The 20,267-nt window shown below is 32.1% G+C and overlaps 1 protein-coding gene across 2 annotated transcripts; it reads right to left on the bottom strand.

The window, feature by feature from the left end:
* Positions 1-6,055: 6,055 nt before the first annotated feature.
* Positions 6,056-20,092, bottom strand: LOC148611269 (uncharacterized). 2 transcript variants are annotated; one of them, XM_088591657.1, is made up of 7 exons: positions 19,938-20,092; positions 14,326-14,388; positions 13,671-13,799; positions 12,628-12,789; positions 10,953-11,083; positions 10,357-10,399; positions 6,056-8,342 (listed from the first exon to the last, which is right to left on the bottom strand). In XM_088591657.1, exons 1-7 carry the CDS (start codon positions 20,013-20,015, stop codon positions 7,398-7,400), a joined length of 1,551 nt encoding a protein of 516 aa, XP_088447783.1. In that variant the 5' UTR covers positions 20,016-20,092; the 3' UTR covers positions 6,056-7,397. The 2 variants fall into 2 exon arrangements, with proteins under 2 accessions (XP_088447783.1, XP_088447784.1); XM_088591658.1 differs by lacking the exon at positions 19,938-20,092 and adding an exon at positions 18,362-18,546.
* Between the last annotated feature and the right edge of the window lie 175 nt (positions 20,093-20,267).

Here is a 20,267-nt window from a genome sequence, read left to right as displayed (position 1 = left end):
CGTTGATGGACCATCTGTCGATACTGAACGGTTAACCCGTTAACATTTACAATAAGTGCGGGTGTTAGTTTCTGCACTTCACCAAAATGACAGGTAAGATATTTGCAAATATAAGCTTAAAAATTCAAAAAAAAAAGCGGACGAGACGGTCAAGCTATATCAGGTTAGCCGAGATCAGGTTAGAGCAAAAACAGGCTGATGTATCGAGGGAATTGCGGTTTAAAAACTTAGGAGACTAATATTTGTTCAAAAACAGTATTTAACGCAAAATATTTTTCTTTTCTTTAGAGGGGTATGTCTGCAAAAAAGCCCTAAAATAGAATTAGCAATTAATTTTGTTCCCATATCAATTGCTTATAATAATTGCAGTAAGTATTAGAAGGTATATATATATATATATATATATCTATTTATTTACAGTCACTGGCATGTAAACGATTCGCGAAGGACATCTTCAAGAAACATGGACAGATGTCTGAGAACATAAACGAATCTTGCATAATTTTAAACATCAGAATTCTTTGATCAATTACTTCAGGAATTAATCGCGATCAACGGCCAACTGTTCATAAAATTGCTCCGATGACCGGAGTTGACACGACCGCGGATCAAAAATTCGCCGATTGACCGTTAATTTGGTCACCTTGCTCGACCTGGCATGATTTCGTCCCCGTCGTCCACCTTAACTAACACGGATGTTTTTGAAACAAACAAAGAATAGTAGTTTAACTTTATCATCATTGCTATGACCCGTATGTGCTCAAGTCATTAATCAATCAAGCGGGATAAATCGTTATTGTTAAACCTTTAACATGGGAATTTAGGTAGTTATGTCAACAATGGACGCAGCCACCCGTCAAATAGAGAACCGCCATATTAATGTTGAACATTACACCTCAGACGTGTGACAACGCGTGCCATGACCATCAGCCATCCAAGTTCCGTTTGTTTATGTAATCAGCTTAGAAGGAAAGAAGCGGGTTATTTTACAGTAAACAACACTAAAGATTAAAATGTAATTAACAGAGATGTTGAAAATACCCTGACTTTGTGAAGTGGACGGAATAAGGAATTAAAAATGTTGTAATGACTCTGAAGCCGGACACCGTGTAGAAGTGTCATCCGTGATTCCAAGTTTCCTCTTAGTCTCTAAATGAAACCAAACAAACGTTAAGCACTGTCACTTCTAAACCATTAGGAAATGCTCAGTTTTCACAACTGTGTGATCTTATCCGCTACAATTGTATTCAATATTTAAAATCCATCTTGAATTTCAAGTCTGTGTACACATTTAAAGTTATGACAAAGCTGCAAGAAAACGAAGTATTTTTTTAAAGACTTTTCCCGGGAAAAAAATCAAATTAAAAGTTTACTAAGTAATAGTAATTCAAGAAATTTTGAATATAATAAAGATCCAAACTAAAAGAAAAACGTGACTGAAAGCTTAATTATCAAACTAATTGGCGTATTCGAAGTGTCGTCTGCTCTTAGTCTCTGCTCTATAGCTAGCTGCTCATGACCCCATTGGCAGCACACACTACCAAGATAAGGCATGTTTTAGGTAGCAACTAAAGCAGAAAATATATCATATCCAGCTATCATTGGAAACACAACTATCTAACTCCATTCAGACTATAGTTTTAGCCAGCTTAAAACTTGCCCAAACTGCTGGCTTATTAAACAGAAAGCTAACCCAGTTGGGTCAGAAAAGGGTCAATATCTGATAACACAAAGTATTTTTAGCCTACTTATAACACGGGAGTCCAATTTCGCCCTTTCAAAATAAAATGCTGCCTACCAGCAAAACATTTTGTAAAGTACAAGGAATAAATTTGGTAGCTTAAACCAACAAATATTTGTTAACATTGCTTGAAGTAACATACGTTACATAATTTTTTGCTTAACCCCTCACCACTATGTCCTGATCCAATAACCAGATAGCTCAACCAAGAATGCATTGTATACCTGTACTTTAACCAGACCTGATACATTGTTAGACTATTCCACCAAAACTGGACACATTGTTTGATTTAACTAAGACTTGACACACTGCTATCTTATCTACATTAAAGACCACTCATATTATATGATCTTACTTCACCAAGACATGACAAATTTCTAGCTCACTCAAATAAGACCTGACAATGCTAGACCTATCACTGTCAGGTTTATACTGTTTGTAACTGACAAATTACTAGTTTAATCATCCAAAACTTTGACACAGTGCTAGCTTATGCAGACTTGACACATAACAGCTTATTCCACCAACACATGACATACTACAAACTTGACTTGTGCTAATGCTAAGGCTTAGACTACAAGACTTATAATGTTGATAGATTATTAATTTTTTCAAAGACCTGACATATGGACAGTTTAATCCACCATGGTCTGACACATTGCTTGTTCACACAAAAAAGACACAAGTTAATAGTTTACTCAATCAAGAACTGACAATGCTAGGCTTTCCAACCAAAACCTGTCACTGTCATCTTATTTCATTAAAAACTTGACACAGTGCTCACTTATTCCACCAAAACCTGACACATTCTTAGCTTATTGACAAAAAAAAACTTGACAAATTTATATCATATGCAACCAAGACATGACATAATGCTTACTAACTTCTGCCAATACCACACCCAAAGCTTATCTGACACATAACCTGCAGACTCCAAAAGACCTGTCCAGTCAGCTTACTGCACCAAGATATATTCATAACTTACTTCGCTATATTCTGTCATACTGTGAAATCAATTATCAGGCCATGACACACAGCTTTCTTATAGTTTACAAGACCTAACACACAGGAAGTGTACCCCATCTAACAGTTTGGACAGACTACAAGCTGACTCAACTGAAACCTGAAAAAAATTTCCCACTCTTTTCAGATTAGACATACCAAACTATTGCTACCTGACAAGACAAGATGTAAAACTAGGTTAAAGGTAACATTACCATACCAACTGTAGTAAATCACTGTTCATAACTTAATTATTTTCTGAGTAATTCTTTCCAATTACTGTTTTATTTGTAAGGTTCCAAATAAGGTACATAGTTTCACTAACGGTACAGTGTTTAGGTATGAAGCATTGTGTCAACTACTTTTAAGTCCTATAACTCCTACCAAACTGTGGTGTGTGATATTTAAAATGGATAGTTGGTATTTCTGGAATATCATGCACAAGAAACAGGCTGATGTAGACTATTAGAAGTCCTTCTGTCAGGTTGCTGGGGGGGCCCAAAATATTCTGTATATTGCGTGTCAGTACATGTAATTGTTACTTATAAGCAATGACTCGAACAATGAGAGAAAAAAATATGCATTTTACTAGTTCATTCCAACAACAATTATAAAACTATTACAAGTTTACAACCTATCATTTAGTGCAGTAAATTCAGATACTGTTGCAATGTTATTTAACTATGAAATATGCAAATTTGCAATAATCAAAACTCACATTATGGTTGTTTTATCAACACTAAGCAACAGTTGACTTGATTTTGCAAAAATAGCAATAACAAGACAAAACTGCAATAATAAATTGATTAATGCATGCAATAAATTCTGAATTACTGGTAACAAGTGCTATTAGTTCTAAACACAGCTTCTACCAAGTATACAAGGGCAAACAAAATTTCGTTTGATTTCATACAGCTAATTGCACAATTTAGCTTCAACCTAAGTATTTTTTTTTAAAATATTCAACCCTGACTTTAAGAACACAAGATATAGAAAAGTAAACACTTTGTACAAAATAATGGGTAATTTATAAGTACATTTATGTACTGGTTTATGAAAGTAAGATATTGGTTACAGCATGATGATAGCACTATTAAGTATCAATCACTTTAAGGCCTAAAAAAATACCAGTGTTTCTGCCAACCCAACTTACCCTAATTGTTTTGTCCCTACCCAAAAGTTCTTTGCATTATTTGACAAGCACCATTAAGTCTGATTGTGCCTCCAAAATAAGCCAGTAAAAAACTGCCTACCTACCAACCCTTGTTTTTTAAAACATAATACCAGAAACACCAGTATTTTTTTCTTGGCCTAAGGTACAAGTATAAAACATAGGTTTTGCTTCTAAATTCACTTATTACATACTGAACAATGTAGAAACTATAAACTAAGAACATTTTTAGCAGTCTTTCCAGGCAGTTTTTTTTACACCCAATCAATTTTTGTGATGCTTTAAGAGGCTGTCCATTTAAGAATCAGGCAGATCCTACAATATGAGTGGAACAGGGTAAATTTTATCCCACTGATTTTTTTTGGTTCCAATATAATGTACATACCATATATATATGTCACAAAATATAAAGTTTGTTTTGATTCAGCAATGGATATCTCAGAAAATGATTCTTAAAGTTTTCTAACAAAGCAACTAAATTTTGCTCAGATTAAAGATTTATCTCCCTTTTTTTCAATAAATTTCAATGATATGTAATTAATTCTCTTTTATTGTTACAGTTAATTGAAAACCAACATTCAACTTTGACTAAGGATGTATTTTGGATATGAAATGGGGGAAAATTTTTTGAAAACAAAATTTGTCATGTGTCACCCACTGCCTGGTTTTTGCATGGACACCCTCTTAAATGTTTCTATTGTTTGTCATATTAAAGGGAAAATGTCATAATTAAGAAAATGCTTGTTTCTGCATTACAGGTTTTACCATGAAAATAGTGAAAATACAACTGTGATTAAAACAATTTCCCAGTTTTTATTCCTCCAAATTTACTATTTTACAATGTACGTATATCCTTTACATTGTCACTAAAACAAATAATATCGATACATTAAGTGAACAACTGCACAGAAATATTGTCTCACCTAACATAACACAAATTTGTTTATTTAGAAAACTTTTTCAAGGTGTCTAACCAAATATCTTTCTAATTGTTCATTTATTTTACTTTATTCCAAAAACATGTTTGACACTTTCATATCTGACAGACAAAAATTTGAGGAAATTGGACTAGATATCGTGAAAATACGATTATTTATGGATCATATATATTTTACTATATTTAAAATTGAATTTTTGGTTTTAGAAACCCGGTAATAATGATTTGGTACAAATCACAAATATTATTTATATTGCAACTGTTCTATTTGAGCAGTCAAAATACATTGACCATATATTCACAAGTCAAATATGGTCACTGACTGGATATAACTTTCTGTTGTGATGTCACAAATGTTACATTGTTTTCAAGTTGCCATGATGTTGTCTTCTTCAAATAAAAAACATTGTTTTTTTATTAAAACATCATTTTTTGTTTGTGTTGCAATATAAAGACAATAACAGTGCACTGACTAAACAAGAACTTTAATACTCAAATTTGGTTAAAACTGGTGAAAATGCTTGCTACAGACTTGCATTTTCATGCTGTTCTAAGCCTTATCTGTATATCACTTTTATGTCAAGTCAGTGCACTGTTACTGTCTATTTGTACAGAATGTTCCTGTACAGGCAATATGTATATTTTTGTACTTATAAAATTGACATTAATAGTCATTTATTAACCACCAGTTCAGTATTGAGATACACTTTGTTCATGCAAAGGAAACAAACATTAAACAATAACTCTTAAAAAAAATGTTAAATTAATCTTTAGCAGTAAAATACTACACCAAGACCACAAATGGTCCTGTTTTAGTGGCAGACACGTTCGAGTTTGGATTGTAAATAAAGCACAAAAAAAAAAAATGTCTACACAAAAACGCACAATTACAATTATAATCATATATTGTGGAAATGATGCGAGAATGAACCATTGGATAAATAAATAGCATCAGTCCCTTTCTGCTAAACTCTTAAAATCTGATTTGATATTATAAGCAGTGGTTATATATATAGTCATAGAAACCCCCTTTTGATGGAGAATTTTGTTAATTTAGTGCAAAAATGAGCAAATTAGAGTCTGCAACTTTAACAAAATCTCTAAACCTGCCCCTAATAAAGTATTAGTTTAAATTGAATTCATCAAAACTGACTTAAGACCAAATTAAAAAAAGATGTCTGTTTCCTATTGCCATACCCATCCATTTTTTTTCAGTTAAATATACAATAGTGTACCCTAAACTTTTAATCACTTTTCAGTAAGCACTGTTAAAGTCAGGATCTTTCTTACATAAACACAATGTAAAGAAAAAGTTTAAAAAAAATTCTCACCTACCTACCCTATTTTTTTCAAAGGTGTAATAGGAAACACACATATCATTTTTTTGGCCTAATGCAATTTTGACTTTTTTTAAGCAATATTAGCAGCAAACAAAATTTGCATATTGGGCTCAGCATGGTATGTTTTTTTGGTCCTTTTATAGTCTATTTAATCTAAAGAACCAAGGCAGGTTTTTGAAGTATTTTGTAATGCTTTGATGAATTAAAAACATTTTACCAGTCATTCAAAAAGTACATGTACTCAAATAACTGATAGCTTAAAATAAAATAAAATTGCAGACATATTGGATCTCACAAATAAAACAAATTTAAATGGATAAATTGAATCATATTTAAGGAGGTAGACCTAGGGTAAGGGACATAACTCATGGAATCAGTGATATGTTTGCATGATATTCAACTTCACCAAAGCCTATCAAGCTTTTATTTGACACAGAATGAAATCAATCCAAGTTACATTGAAGCTTACATGAAATTGATGTAAAACACTGAATACTAAGGTCTCACTAACCACTTCCGGGTCAAATGGCCACCCCACTATGTAGTACCAAAAACACACTGAACCTAGACTTATGCATTGTAAGTGCATTATTTATGTGTATTATGATTAAAAGTAGTCAAAATAAAGCTGAGAATGTGTACTTTAAAATCATATATGTAATTAACTACAAAAGTGTATGGATATTGTTTACATGTGAGTAATTTGCCTCCATGCTGTCAGTTAGCAGAACAGGTAAAAATGTGGATTTTCAATATTATTTATTCAAGTAAATTTTGTGAAGAATTTCTACTATCATCGTACCATTAGCATAATGATTTTGGAAGCCTTATTTTCCAAGCTTTGCAACCGTATGCAGCTTTAAGATGTCATTTGTCCTGGGAATTCACAGTGAGACTTTGAAAATTACTTTTTTAACATGTAAAGTAATGGAAACGTTAGAAGTGGTTAGTGAGACCTAATGTTCCAATGATTTGTAAGGGTTATGTCCCTTACTCTATGTCTACCTCCTTAAGTACACTTACAACTAACTAGTTACATCTTTTCCATGATTAAGTAAAAAAATAACAAGGTGGGACTATCAAATTCGACTAGAACAAGAATCTAGAAACAAAGATATTCTAGTTTAGAGTAATCACTAAAAAATTTAGACCTCTGAGCACTATTAAATATTCATATACACACAGACAGACACACATAAAAACAAATCATTCACCCTCTTGACTAGGAGTATTATTAGAACTGGCATTAGGTACATATTTCTCCAGATATGATAGTTTAGGAGGTAGTGTAACTTGGTGAGGAGATTCATCCTGTTTTGACAGATCTTCAGATGAGTTAAACATATCAGAGAATTCAATTGTTAAGTATTCAACCTGGTCATCATCGAGCATGGTACCAGTGCTAGCAATACTTTCTGTTTCAGATCTATCATCATCCAGATTAGAAGAAAGAGATGTTTTCAGACTCGAGTGGATTGATGATTCAGGGAACATTGCAGAATCAGGGGAGAGTAAAGATGGAGTCTTGGTTTCTTGGATCTTTGGTTTCTCTCGTCGTTTTCTGTCATGTTTTCGAGTTGGTTGAATACTTTCGGCTTGGTAGGTTTGAGCTAAAGGGTCCATTATCATATTTACATTTAGAATTAATCCTGCCTTCATTTTGGGCCTTGATGAGGTTACACTTTGTCGTATAGTCTCTGCCACCGACTGCCTTCGATGTGCTACAGGTTCCAAGTCTTTTTTGGAGGTATTATTGTATGACAACCTAGAAGTAGAAGCACTTTCAGCATACCCTGAACTGTTAGCATTAGCACTAATATCAGTAGACAACCTAAGACTAGCCCTGTTTGTATCTCCCTGGTTTTCATTAGAATCACTATACAGCTGTCTTGGAGGACTCTCCTCCTCATGAGTAACTACAACATTTTGTCCATCCATTGCAGCACTATCTTTAGGCCTAACAGGTGGGGGAGAGGGAGTCTCAGACCCGACGCCAGCCTCCCGTACACCTAGTTCCATTTCCTCCCTCTTCAGCATCCTTTGTTGATGTATACTGTCACTTATTTTCTCCAGACTTCTCAAAGCCTCAGCATATCGTTGTTTTGCTGCCTGCACCTCCTCCTCTAAACATTTGATGACCCTCTTGTTGTCCTAGAATACAGTTATTTTATTCTTTAACCATACAGAAATATCTAATAAAAATATGAGTAGGTTTTATATATATATATTTTTTTTTATAAAATATTTCTTACAAACCATGTTCTATTGTTAATATTTCATGGGTTCTCATCATTACCATGATAATTTTATACCTAGTGATTCATAGCTTATAGAAAATATTTTTATTCAAATTAGATACAATTCTCATCTTTAAAAAAATTGCAGCTTATGGTTTCAATAGCGCATTAATGTTTTCAGCCAAATCTTTACCCCAACATGATGCCCAAGAGAAAAAGGTACTGTCCTGAAAAAAATTTACAACAGTAAGGAACCAAAAATATCAAATTATGTGACATTTTAAAGCTAAGGGTGGCTACTGTAAATTGCTGTTTGAAAAAAATATCCCCCTTTTGAGCAGAAATGCCACATGACAAGGTGGTTTTTATATCAAAATGCAAAAGATAAAGGGGTTTTCTTTAGCAATACAATGTATTGCATTAGATTAGAGATATCTCACTCAGGTCTATTTTTAGAATTTAGTGGAAGTGGGAACCCCACCTATGGCAATGTAGCATTGTGAATAATTACACCCTTGTATCCTTATGTGATGTCCAACATGGCAGCAATAATCAAGCACGCTTTTTAATGACACCATGAAAACTTGTTTAAAAGTAATCTATGTCATCATTTACTTTGCTGTTAAAAGTTATGACATTGACCATGATAAACATTCATTTACAATGGAATTGTTACATAACATTTGCAACAAAACACATTGAAATTGTTCTTAACTTTTGTAATTAATGTATAAAAGAATCCAATTATAGGGATGTACTTGTGAAACAACATTTGCATTGATCAAATTTAAATATACTGTGTACTTAGAACAAATAGCAAAAAAAAAAAAAAAAATTATTGACAATTTTTTTACTTTAATTTTCATGTCTTTTTTCATCATTTCATGACACACTAATATATACTAAGGGAGGTAACTCTATTCTTTATAAGGAGCATATTTCAATTTTTTTCTACTTATAAAAAAAAAAAAAAAAAACTCGCACGTTTTTTTGAAAATTAAAATGATACTTCGATAAGTTGTTTCATTTGATAATATTGGAATTATCCATTTAGAGTCAGATACAATGCACAAATAAGTAGGGTAGTATGAGCTCAGGATAGCTTTTTTTTAACAAAACTAAAATTGAGAGTCATTGTTCATGTTATTAATAGGAACAATGTTACTTATTATTTTTGCTCATGAAATAACCCTGTCTATGGTAATAGAATCAAAATAAATCATGGATGTCAGTATCCATGTTTATTGATATAATGTAGGTACTTCTTAATTTGAGATCCAAACAAAAAGAAAAAAGATCCTTCCCAAGTCATGACTAGAAAATAGGGCATTAAATGGAACATTTAGTGATACTTGCCATGCAATGACGAAAAAAGAGGGATGGCAAAATGTTCAAAATGGCCTAACTTGAAAATTACATTTTGGATTTTGCTGAAAATTGAACTGAACTTGTATTTTATGCTATTCAACAACTGCGCAACATTTAAAAAAATGTATTGATCCATTCTCAGGCCAGTCAGGGGACAGACAGAAAACTTTTTTGAGGGAATCATAAAATAATACCTTATCACTTCATATAATGTAAGCAATGCTCACTAAACTGATATTCCTCAAGCACCCATATGATAATATGCAGCTTTTGACCTCTATATTGATTTGGATCAAAATCTTAAACAGAAGGTGCATAATAGGAACATGTAATAAAAATTCTGTTTTACAGGAAAAGTAAAGAAATAGAAATACCCCTACGTCTACATAAATAACAAAGTACATTTGCCATTTCAAATTTTGATCACAGTATAAGCACAATGGGGATATGGGTATAATAAAGATTTTACCCTGCATCCATGAATGATTTTTCAATGCTAAATCTATGTCTACAACTTCTGATATAGGGATTAAGACAAGTTACTGATTTCTATAGCTTACCTCCATTTGTTGATTGACTGCTGCCTTCAATTCAAAATATGGCCTGAAAAATAAAACTATGTCTGGTAGCTGATACATATACCCTGTCTGAATACCAGTAGATCTCTCCTTTCATTTTCCTTGAACATTGATTTTGTAGACACTTTTGTGTGCATGTTTTTGGCCTTATTGCCATTATATCATTATTTACCTAAAGGTAATACTGGTACATGTATTATTTTTTTTTAATCTCCATTCAAAATAGTTTAAAATTTCCTTACGTGAGGTTTAACTTAAGTGAGTATACATAAGTATTGAAGTAAAATTTTGGAGTATACCAGGTCTTAAACTGGAGAAGTGAAAAAATCTAAACATATTTTCTGTATTCATGGCATAGGAGACTGAAATGCAATTGACAAAAATGCTTTAAACTATAGATGATATCTGTTACATGGATAAATATTTTCATTTATGATATCAAGGTTTAAAGAAACAGGACCAATCATGGCAGCCAGCAACATAAGTCATAAGTAAAAGCTGAAGATTTATCAAATGTTAAAATTCAAATATGATACAACTTAAATCTACCACCACCATAAGTAAGTAATGGAACATACCTTGATTTAGTGATCATTCTCTTTAAATCTTTTTGTAGATGCTGACATTTGTCGTCTGTTTTCTGAAAGTTAAGCATTGCCTTCATGTGTTCTACCTCACTCTCATTTCTTTCCCTCTCTGCTTCATTCACCTATGATAAAAATACTAGTAAATTGAACATACCTCTATAGCTAGTGCTTTAATTAAGATGAATTAGAGAGGATATATAAAATTCTACTTATCTTATAATATCTCAAAATTATTGATCTAAGTCTAATGGTGTAGATGACAAATCTGTTGCAACCAAGGGGAGGTAAAAATATATCTGTATACAAGCATATATGAGTATTTAATTCACCACATAGTACAATATTTGAACATCAATCAATCTTTTTCATATAACATTTCATTTGTCTGCAGCTTTAAGTATGTGATAAATAGATTATTACATGACATTTTCCATATTGGTTAAATAGTATCAGATCTTGAGGTAAAGTTGTCTGATATAGAAGGAACAGATCTAGAAAACATACATATTGAACATTGTTCAACTGACACTTAACAAAAAAAATTATCAACCATGCGACACATTCAAGTCATTAATGTTTTCAATTCAGTTTTTTACGTTGCTTTTGTGAACAATTCAAATGCATAGCTATCGAAATTGAAAATAATATTTTTGTTATACAAATTTAGTAGCTTTTAAAAAAAGAGACTAATTCTAAATTATCCTATTAATGATTTCATTTTGAGCTAGCATGGAAACATGTATGTTAAGGAGGTAGACCTAGGGTAAGGGACATAACTCATGAATTCAGTGATATGGTCTCACTAACCACTTCCGGGTCAAATGGCCACCCCCCTATGTAGTACCAAAAACACACTGAACCTAGACATATGCATTGTAAGTGCATTATTTGTGTGTATTATGATTAAAAGTAGTCAAAATGAAGCTGAGAATGTGTACTTTAAAATCATATATGTAATTAACTACAAAAGTGTATGAATATTGTTTACATGTGTGAGTAATTTGCCTCCATGCTGTCAGTTAGCAGAACAGGTAAAAATGTGGATTTTCAGTATTATTTATTCAAGTAAATTTTGTGAAGAATTTCTACTATCATCGTACCATTAGCATAATGATTTTGGAAGCCTTATTTTCCAAGCTTCGCAACGGTATGCAACTTTAAGATGTCATTTGTCCTGGGAATTCACAGTGAGACTTTGAAAATTACTTTTTTAACATGTAAAGTAATGGAAACGTTAGAAGTGGTTAGTGAGACCTATGTTTGCATCATATTCAATTACACCAAAGGCTATCAAGCTTTCATTTGACACAGAATGAAATCAATCTAAGTTGCTTTGATGCTTACATGACATTGATGTAAAATGCTGAATACAAATGTTCCAATGATTTGTAAGGGTTGTGTCTCTTACCCTAGGTCTATCTCCTTAAATACATGGAATTTGAAAACAACAATAAAAAATTAATCTGCCATTCAGCTAGTACTGCATTCAGAAAATGATCACTCATATGTTTTTTTGTGGATGATCAAATTTGCTGATTAAGAAAAATACCAAAATATAGAACTACCAAATTTATTGTGTTTTACTAGTAATAGAACTTTCTGTATATGGCAAAAAAAAATATCATGAAATAGTATAAAGCATTTGTTGAACAGGAACAAACCTTACCTTCATAGTAGCATGATTTAGCATCTCTTGCCATGCAGGATCTGTTGAGGCCTCCCCTCCCATGTATCCCTGTTCTGCTAACTGGACCATTTCTTTAGCAGCTTCATGCATACTACAAGCTCGTTCAAATCTGATGGCAACCTTCTGAGTCTCTGAGTGAGCCTTAAGAAAACATACAATATTCAGAAATCGGATCTATGTTCTTTTTTTGGATTAATAAAAGTTTTCATATTTTTCCTTGTAGTAAATTTTAAAAGTTTATTCATTCATCTTTTTTTCACTGAAATGGTTTCATGTTTGTATTATATTGCATGAAGGATTATTTCAGCAAAAATATATATTTAATTGGTGACATCAGATACAGCAAACATAGATTGCTAAGAAATATATATAAACTTTGCTGGACGTTTTTCTTTTAACAACATATTTCAGTGTTCTAGGATATTTTAATAGTTTAGGCTTTCACAGGGAAACTCAAAATGAAAACTAACTTTCTCACATTTGAAATTTGCTTTTCAACTTTAACAAATCGTTTACAAAAATCAATTGCCATGATTATCTTTAGACCAGTTAGGTTCAGTAGGACAATCACTATATTAGGGCTGTTTTGACAGGTTTGTATTGTCCTATCACAAAGACATCATTTTTCATGATCCAAACTATACATGACAAAGATGACAATGTGTTACTTCTATGATTATTAAATATGTTTGTTGTTTCAAATTTGACTCAACTAAGTAGACAAAGTGGCTACTAGTATATCATGAAAATTTCAAAATGGTAATAAAATCTTAAAAGTTCCAGTGAAGTTCACTCAGTCTGGTATTTGAATCCAGCATCATATGAAATTTAACGGACTTTTTTGTAGTGGCCTCTTATTATGTGCATGAATATCAACAAAATTTACATGTTTAAACTCGTTTGGGGTAAAAAAAAAAACAACTGAAACTTTTTTTACTGTGTACAAATAAAGATTGACACTAGCTCCAATACTAGTTTGCTTATTATGATAAAGTATGACTAACTATCAGTCAATATGATACCTCTAAAACTTTGTGTCTTTGGTCATAGTAAGGTCTGGCTTTCTCTACACAGTTACCAAGCTTCTTGGCCAAGGCATTAAGTTTATGTGTTGTATCAGATAATGCCTGTCTGAAGGATGCCCTTTCATCCTGAAAATTATCAAAACAAATACTCTGACACAGAGTTACAAGTGCATTGTGTTAGTTATACCCCCACTTGTACTTGAAGCTGATACCGGACAGCAACCAAAATTAATTACAATGTATGCCCCACATACCAAATTTGAAATCAATCCAATCATTTAAAGTCAAGATATCTGCGACAATTTTGACAGATATCTGCAACAAAATTTGGACAGAAATCTGGTAAAATTTGGACACAGAATGACAGACAGACAAGGTGATTCCAATATACATCGCTCGCTTATTGAGTCAGGGTATAATAACTCAAAAGTATATGTAAATGAGTGTTAACTATAGTTTTGTTACTGTTTTTTTTAACAACTACTAACATGTATGTCTTTCTAGGTTCTCCTTTGAGACTCAATCAAAATATTAGAAACATGTACTTTTCATTTTAGTGTATGTATCATTCAAACCTTCAAGGAATTAGTATTTTGTTATCATTAGATTCATTTTGTATTTCTTTTTTAAGACAGTAAACATCTCTACTTACGTCAAGTTCAAGTTCTAATTTATTGATGTCATCTGACGCCTTGTTTAACTTTTCTAATTCACCCTGAAACAAGAAGAGAAAACAAACAAATTATTACTAGTCATATTGTAATACCAATTTGTACTTAGCAGTTTTTCTTTTTTATGATTAAGATAATCATCCATTTAGTAGTAGTGACAAAGGACAGACATACAGATGGGAGAATAGACAGATAGACAGATGGGAGAACAGACACAGACAGACAGATGGGAGAATAGACAGACAGGAGAATAGACATATAGATTTTCTTGTTATAAAATGAGTGTTGTAGGTAGGAGTGAAACAAGAAATTGTAAAGCACTAAATTGATAGACGTCCTGAAATTCAAATGATATTTGGTAAGAAACATAGCAGAAAAAATTCTGGAATTAAAGATATATGTACAAGTAATGTCTATACATGAATTCACACTTGTCATTTTGTTTCAAATGACCCCAGATTTGTCTCCAAATAACCTTTCCACATCAATGAAACAATGTAATTTTAAAATGTGACGTCATTAATCTTTAAATTGTAGGAGAATTCAGTATGAAAAACAAAGGGAAAATGCATTATGTTGGTCAATGGTGTCCACAAGTGTAAATATCTCTATTTTTGAGCACAATATGATATCTATTCTTGAGCACATTATGGACTTCCATATGTAATGTCTATTCTTGAGCACATAATGGACTTCCACAATTATGGAGTGGTATGAATGCAATATGGCAATTTTTTATCATTAAGTATTTTTTTTATTTTAAGTATTTCTAGTATATGTATACACTTTATTTTTGTATCTTGAACTTTCTGTTTACTGTAAACCTATGAATTTTTGCAATGTACTGATTTTCGCTATTTTTGCGGTGGACAGAACAGTTATAGTTCCAAGAAATTGATTTTTAACACTTTTTAACAATAATCGTTTTTTTAAACCACCAAAGTTGATATCCACAAATATGTTTATTTTACAGAATCCGCAAAAATTAATACATTTAGAGTATTTGGTTCTGATGCTGCTGATAGGTTACTGCCTTGAGACAGGTGCACAACATACAGAATTTTGCAATATTGATACGATTGGTATCCCCTAGATATCAGAAACATAAGACCTAAAATTTTAGAGCACTACTCAGTGATAAATGAACATGACCGCTCCACTAATAGAAATTAAACATATAATGATTCACAAATAAATGCACAGCCTGCAAATTTTCAATTGTGAACTAATTTTTGCAATTCAAGGACATTTTAATCATTATTTCCTTGTTTCAAATTTCCAGGAAATGCTTCAGAATGTGTGATTATATGTGGCCTTAAAGATTTATCTACTATAGATTGAAATTGAAATTATTTACTTTATGGTATCCTGAAAATCAGTATTTCTGTATTTAAAACATTTCCTTGAATATGTAGTATCCTAATTAACTGGACAAAAGCTTGACATATTCCAATGAATTATCATACAATCCCAGTTCCTAATTAAGAGTCATGTGGACTGATTTAATTTGACATGATTAAGAAAATTGTAAAAAAAAACCCCAGAAAACAACATAAACACATTTTTCGTGGACCATTAATTACATTTTTGCATGTTAATAAAAGAAACAAGTCTACATTTTCCTTTAAATGTTGTGAATGAGAAAAAGAAATAAGATCTGTACTACAGATGGATAAAGTGAAAATGCAGTACAGTAAATTTTGACATTATTTCATGTATGATTTTCTGCTATTTGTCAATTTACTTTTAGTCCAAAATGTGATATTCAGATAGTATATCTCTACAAACATATTACATGTATGTGTTTTTGAACTAATTTTACATACTCATCAGAATCAAACCTTCTATATTTATTATAGAAGTAGAAATGCACTAACACTGCATTTGTTCATAATTAGAGTAAATACTTCATTGGGAAATGTTCCAAAGATAGAGAAATGTCACCTTTCTATTATGTAACAATGACTGCTGTGTTACTAGCAGGTCTACATGGAGATTGCTGGATTACATTTTCTTATTTGTAAAATGTTTCTGAATTAGTTCAAACAATGAGGTCAAAGCATAAAATTTGCATTATAGATGGGAATACCTAATTCAATTAGTTTCATTTTGCCTGAAGACAAATCTCATAGGGCTATTTAAATATGACATGACAATTGTACCACATTTTTTTCTTGGTACAGCAAACATTTCCCCAATAATGATCTTTAATAGGTTTATATACCTAAGAGTTCAATGGGTGTGTTTCACACTGTGGAAAAAACCTTCAAAGAGCAAATCTGTCTGTATCACTTTTTTAAAAAAAAAATGAAAGACCTATATTTGTATGTCTATACTGTACATGTGTATTCTCCAAATGACAATGACTTAACAATAGAAATTAAGAAAAATATAAGAAGACAAATGTGCTTGCACATTCAAAAGTCATTGAATGGACAGCAGTTTCAAAATTATAGTATAAACATCAGGAAATAAAATGCTTCACAAGGCACAGCTTAATATGAACGCAGAGGTTAAACCCTGAACAATTGGGGCAAGTATAGACATACTATTCAAACTTTTAAATTTTTATGTCAAATAAACATTTTACATAGGATAAAAATTTGACCAGAACCAAAGTGGTCACTTTTTGGCCCTTATTCTTAAATGGTTCCAGTCAAAACCTGAAAAATAAATCCCAAACTCCTTTTGAGGATTTTGCACCTTTTGGTACTTCCATTCCTTTTCACTTAAGTAAATGTCTAAAAATCAGAAAAAAATAATTGTTTTCAAGATTTTGACTGAAACTGTAAAAAAAAAGTCATTTTTCCCCTTTCAAGGGCAATAACTCTAACAAGGAGTCATCTGACAACTTTTATCCCTGAAGACTTTTGTAGTCCTAATAATAAGGATCATTTCAGCTATTGAAAGAATTTGACCCAACCTAATGGTTTTGGAGATATATGCAAGACTACTGTCTGACCCTTATGTTCTATTTTTAGTAACAGGGGCCATGTTTTTTGATGGATCAAAAAACCCACATCAGTACTATGCAGGATACATCAAGAAACATTCATACCAAGTTTGGTTCCAACTGATCAAATAATGTCAAAGGAGAAGATTTTTATAAGAAATAACATCAAAATAGCAAAATCGTTGAAAAAGGGCAACATCTCCAACATGACTTAACGGATTAAAAACCAAAATTTGACCAGAAATAGATGTCATCATGCTGAACACTTTTACCCCTCACGTCAGAATTTAGCTAAACCTAACAGTTTGGGAGATATATGTGAAAAACTACTGTCTGACTCCTATGTTCTATTTTTAGTAACAGCAGCCATGTTTTTCAACAAATCGAAAATCCCCACATCAGTTCTATGCAGGATACCCCAAGGAACATTCAGAACAAGTTTGGTTTCAGTTGGTCAAGTAGTGTCAGTGGAGAAGATTTTTGAAAGAAATAACATTAAAAATAACAAAAAATTATTGAAAAAGGACAATAACTCCAACATGGCTTAACAGATTAAAACCAAAATTTCCCAAGAGATAGATCTCATCATACTGAACACTTGTACCCCTTCCAGAATTTAGCTTAACCTAACGGTTTTGGAGATATATGTGAAAAACTACTGTCTGACTCCTATGTTCTATTTTTAGTAACAGCGGCCATGGTTTTCGACAAATTGAAAGTCCCCACACTGTTCTATGCAGGACACCCAAAGAAACATTCAAACCAAGTTCGGTACTAATTAGTCAAGTCGTTTCAGAGATGAGTTTTGTATAATTGTTAACGATGACAGACGCCAAGTGATGGCATAAAAACAAGTAAAGGAAAGTAAAAACGCTTGTTTCATGCCCTTTTTGGTGACAATAGTTCTTTCTGCATTTAGATCTGTACTTTTGAGAAAACCACACATTAACCTTCTGCTAAAATCAACCAAATCAAGAATGATAACTCTAGCAAAGAGCTAATTTCATGTACAATCTATATATATATTTTTTCTATAAAGCGCAATGCCCAAATTAAGAACTTACCCTGGTTATGTGGTTGGTAACTGATTCGGTATAAGAAATTGAAGTAAATTCTGTGAGTTTTTGATGCATGAATCACCTCCTGTCTGATTTTATAAAAACTGATACTTAAGTATCATTGCATCTGAGAATGATTTTGGCAATCTGTTACTCTGAGGTTGCACTATACATTATGGGTACTGTTTCACACACAAAGTTGACCCTGTCTAATTTTGTAAAACTTAAAAGTTGAAATTTGGTGGATATATTGTTTAAAAGTAGTTAAGCATTTATACATATACAGATGTAATATATGTAATGGTAAAAAGGTGCAATTTAAATGAACAATAGTATCCAGAAGTTTCCGTCCCCTGCAGTATTAGAATCTCTCCTCAGTATCAGCTGGCTGATTTTCAAAATACCTTATTTCACAAGAACTTTAGGAACTAAAATTGTGAGAAAATGAATCGAAAAAGGTGTCATTATTTTTACCTTTTTTCCACATCCTTCATGTATGCTTTCATCCTGTGCTAGTTTCTAAGTTCATCCTGTGCTAGTTTCTAAGTGTCTAATATTTTATAAAACAGTACTTGGCTGTTAGTTTTGGAAAGGCACCCCTGATTTGTACTAAAACTCAGTAATATTTTTTTTCAGTATATTACCATGGCCATTGGATTTTATGACAATAAACACGAATTTACTTATAAACTACTTTAACCTCCACACACCAAGGATTGGAAAACTATATACTCTTTTTTTATGAAAAAAATATTAACACTTGAAATTCCTGTGTGGACTGCTTCAAAACAAATTTATTTCAACAAAATGAGACCAAATTTTCAGAATTGATCAAACCATATAGTACTACCTGAATATTTCTAAATACTTGACAAAGCAGGGTTGGAAGTTTGCATAAAGTATTGCTGAATATTTGCAAAATTAGATAGAGTATACTGGGATGTAGTAAATTCAACTTGTAAAAGCAGCACAGTTGATATTCAGGAGTATGTTGGGAATGGGAACATGTATTTTAACATGGTTGACATCCTTTCCAGAGACTGGATAAATGTCAAGAGAATGTAAGGGTTATCAACTTTACATGAGCCATTGTGGTAATTAAAACTTTTACTTTGAAAAGTAGGTTTTACAAAAGTAACTAGCTGTAGATGAAGTCAGACTTGTCAGAAGAAATAGTTATGATTGCAAATAAGGTTTGCGGCAACACATATTACACTTACAGTGGGTGCTGGTATATAATCCTGGTGTCAAACAGTAGTATAACAAAAAGGTAAATGAAACATTGGTTAAAAATATCAATTGAGATGATTATTTCTTATGGCTTGTCAGACTGGAAAACCGATCCCAATTAACCACTACGGCACTAGCATTGATAGTCTTCAGAAGTATTTCAAGTTTCAACTGTCTCATATCAAAAACTATGTGGTCTCAATTGTTCAAGTTTGCGATTCACAGGCACTTATTTTTATTAGAGATTGGGAAGAAGGGGGTATATATACACGCAATTTTCTATCTGTGTCTGTGGTGTGATTATGAAATTGAAAACATGTAAAGTCGACACCAATACTTTTAGATTTACTACCTGTATCCTTGGATCCAAAACTTCATCCACAGCTTCTGTAGTCAAAGGTGATAGTCGATTTTGGATTTCTGTCTCCATTGGTGTTTCTGAAACAAAATTTACATTTTGAACTTGAACAAAAACATCAGGCCATGCTTGATTAGATTTTAAATTTATTGTAGTCATGTAATTAGAAAAGAAAAAAAAGGTACTTTTTCAAAATAATTCTTAAGTATTTATGAAACATTTATCAGACTTGAACTATTTTGTGTTAGCTTTCTGCTGAAAAAAAATATTTCCCAAACATCTTAACACAAAGTAATGCACAATCCGGTTTTATGAAATAAGCGC

This window comes from Perna viridis, chromosome 7 (genome assembly GCF_037379345.1).
Source record: "Perna viridis isolate PV_CMFRI_1.1 ecotype Kerala chromosome 7, ASM3737934v1, whole genome shotgun sequence".
Classification (NCBI taxonomy): Eukaryota; Metazoa; Mollusca; class Bivalvia; order Mytilida; family Mytilidae; genus Perna; species Perna viridis.
This window is presented reverse-complemented; position numbering and strand designations above follow the sequence as displayed.

What these genes read in the sequence shown, in the direction of transcription:
- LOC148611269 (XM_088591657.1), bottom strand. Translation starts at nt 20,015, where the DNA reads ATGGAGACAGAAATCCAAAATCGACTATCACCTTTGACTACAGAAGCT. An exon ending in TTTTGGATCCAAGGATACAG is followed by an intron (nt 14,389 to 19,937) that starts GTAGTAAATCTA and finishes TTCTTGTTTCAG; the next exon opens with GGTGAATTAGAAAAGTTAAA. An exon ending in AGAATGATCACTAAATCAAG is followed by an intron (nt 10,400 to 10,952) that starts GTATGTTCCATT and finishes TTTATTTTTCAG; the next exon opens with GCCATATTTTGAATTGAAGG.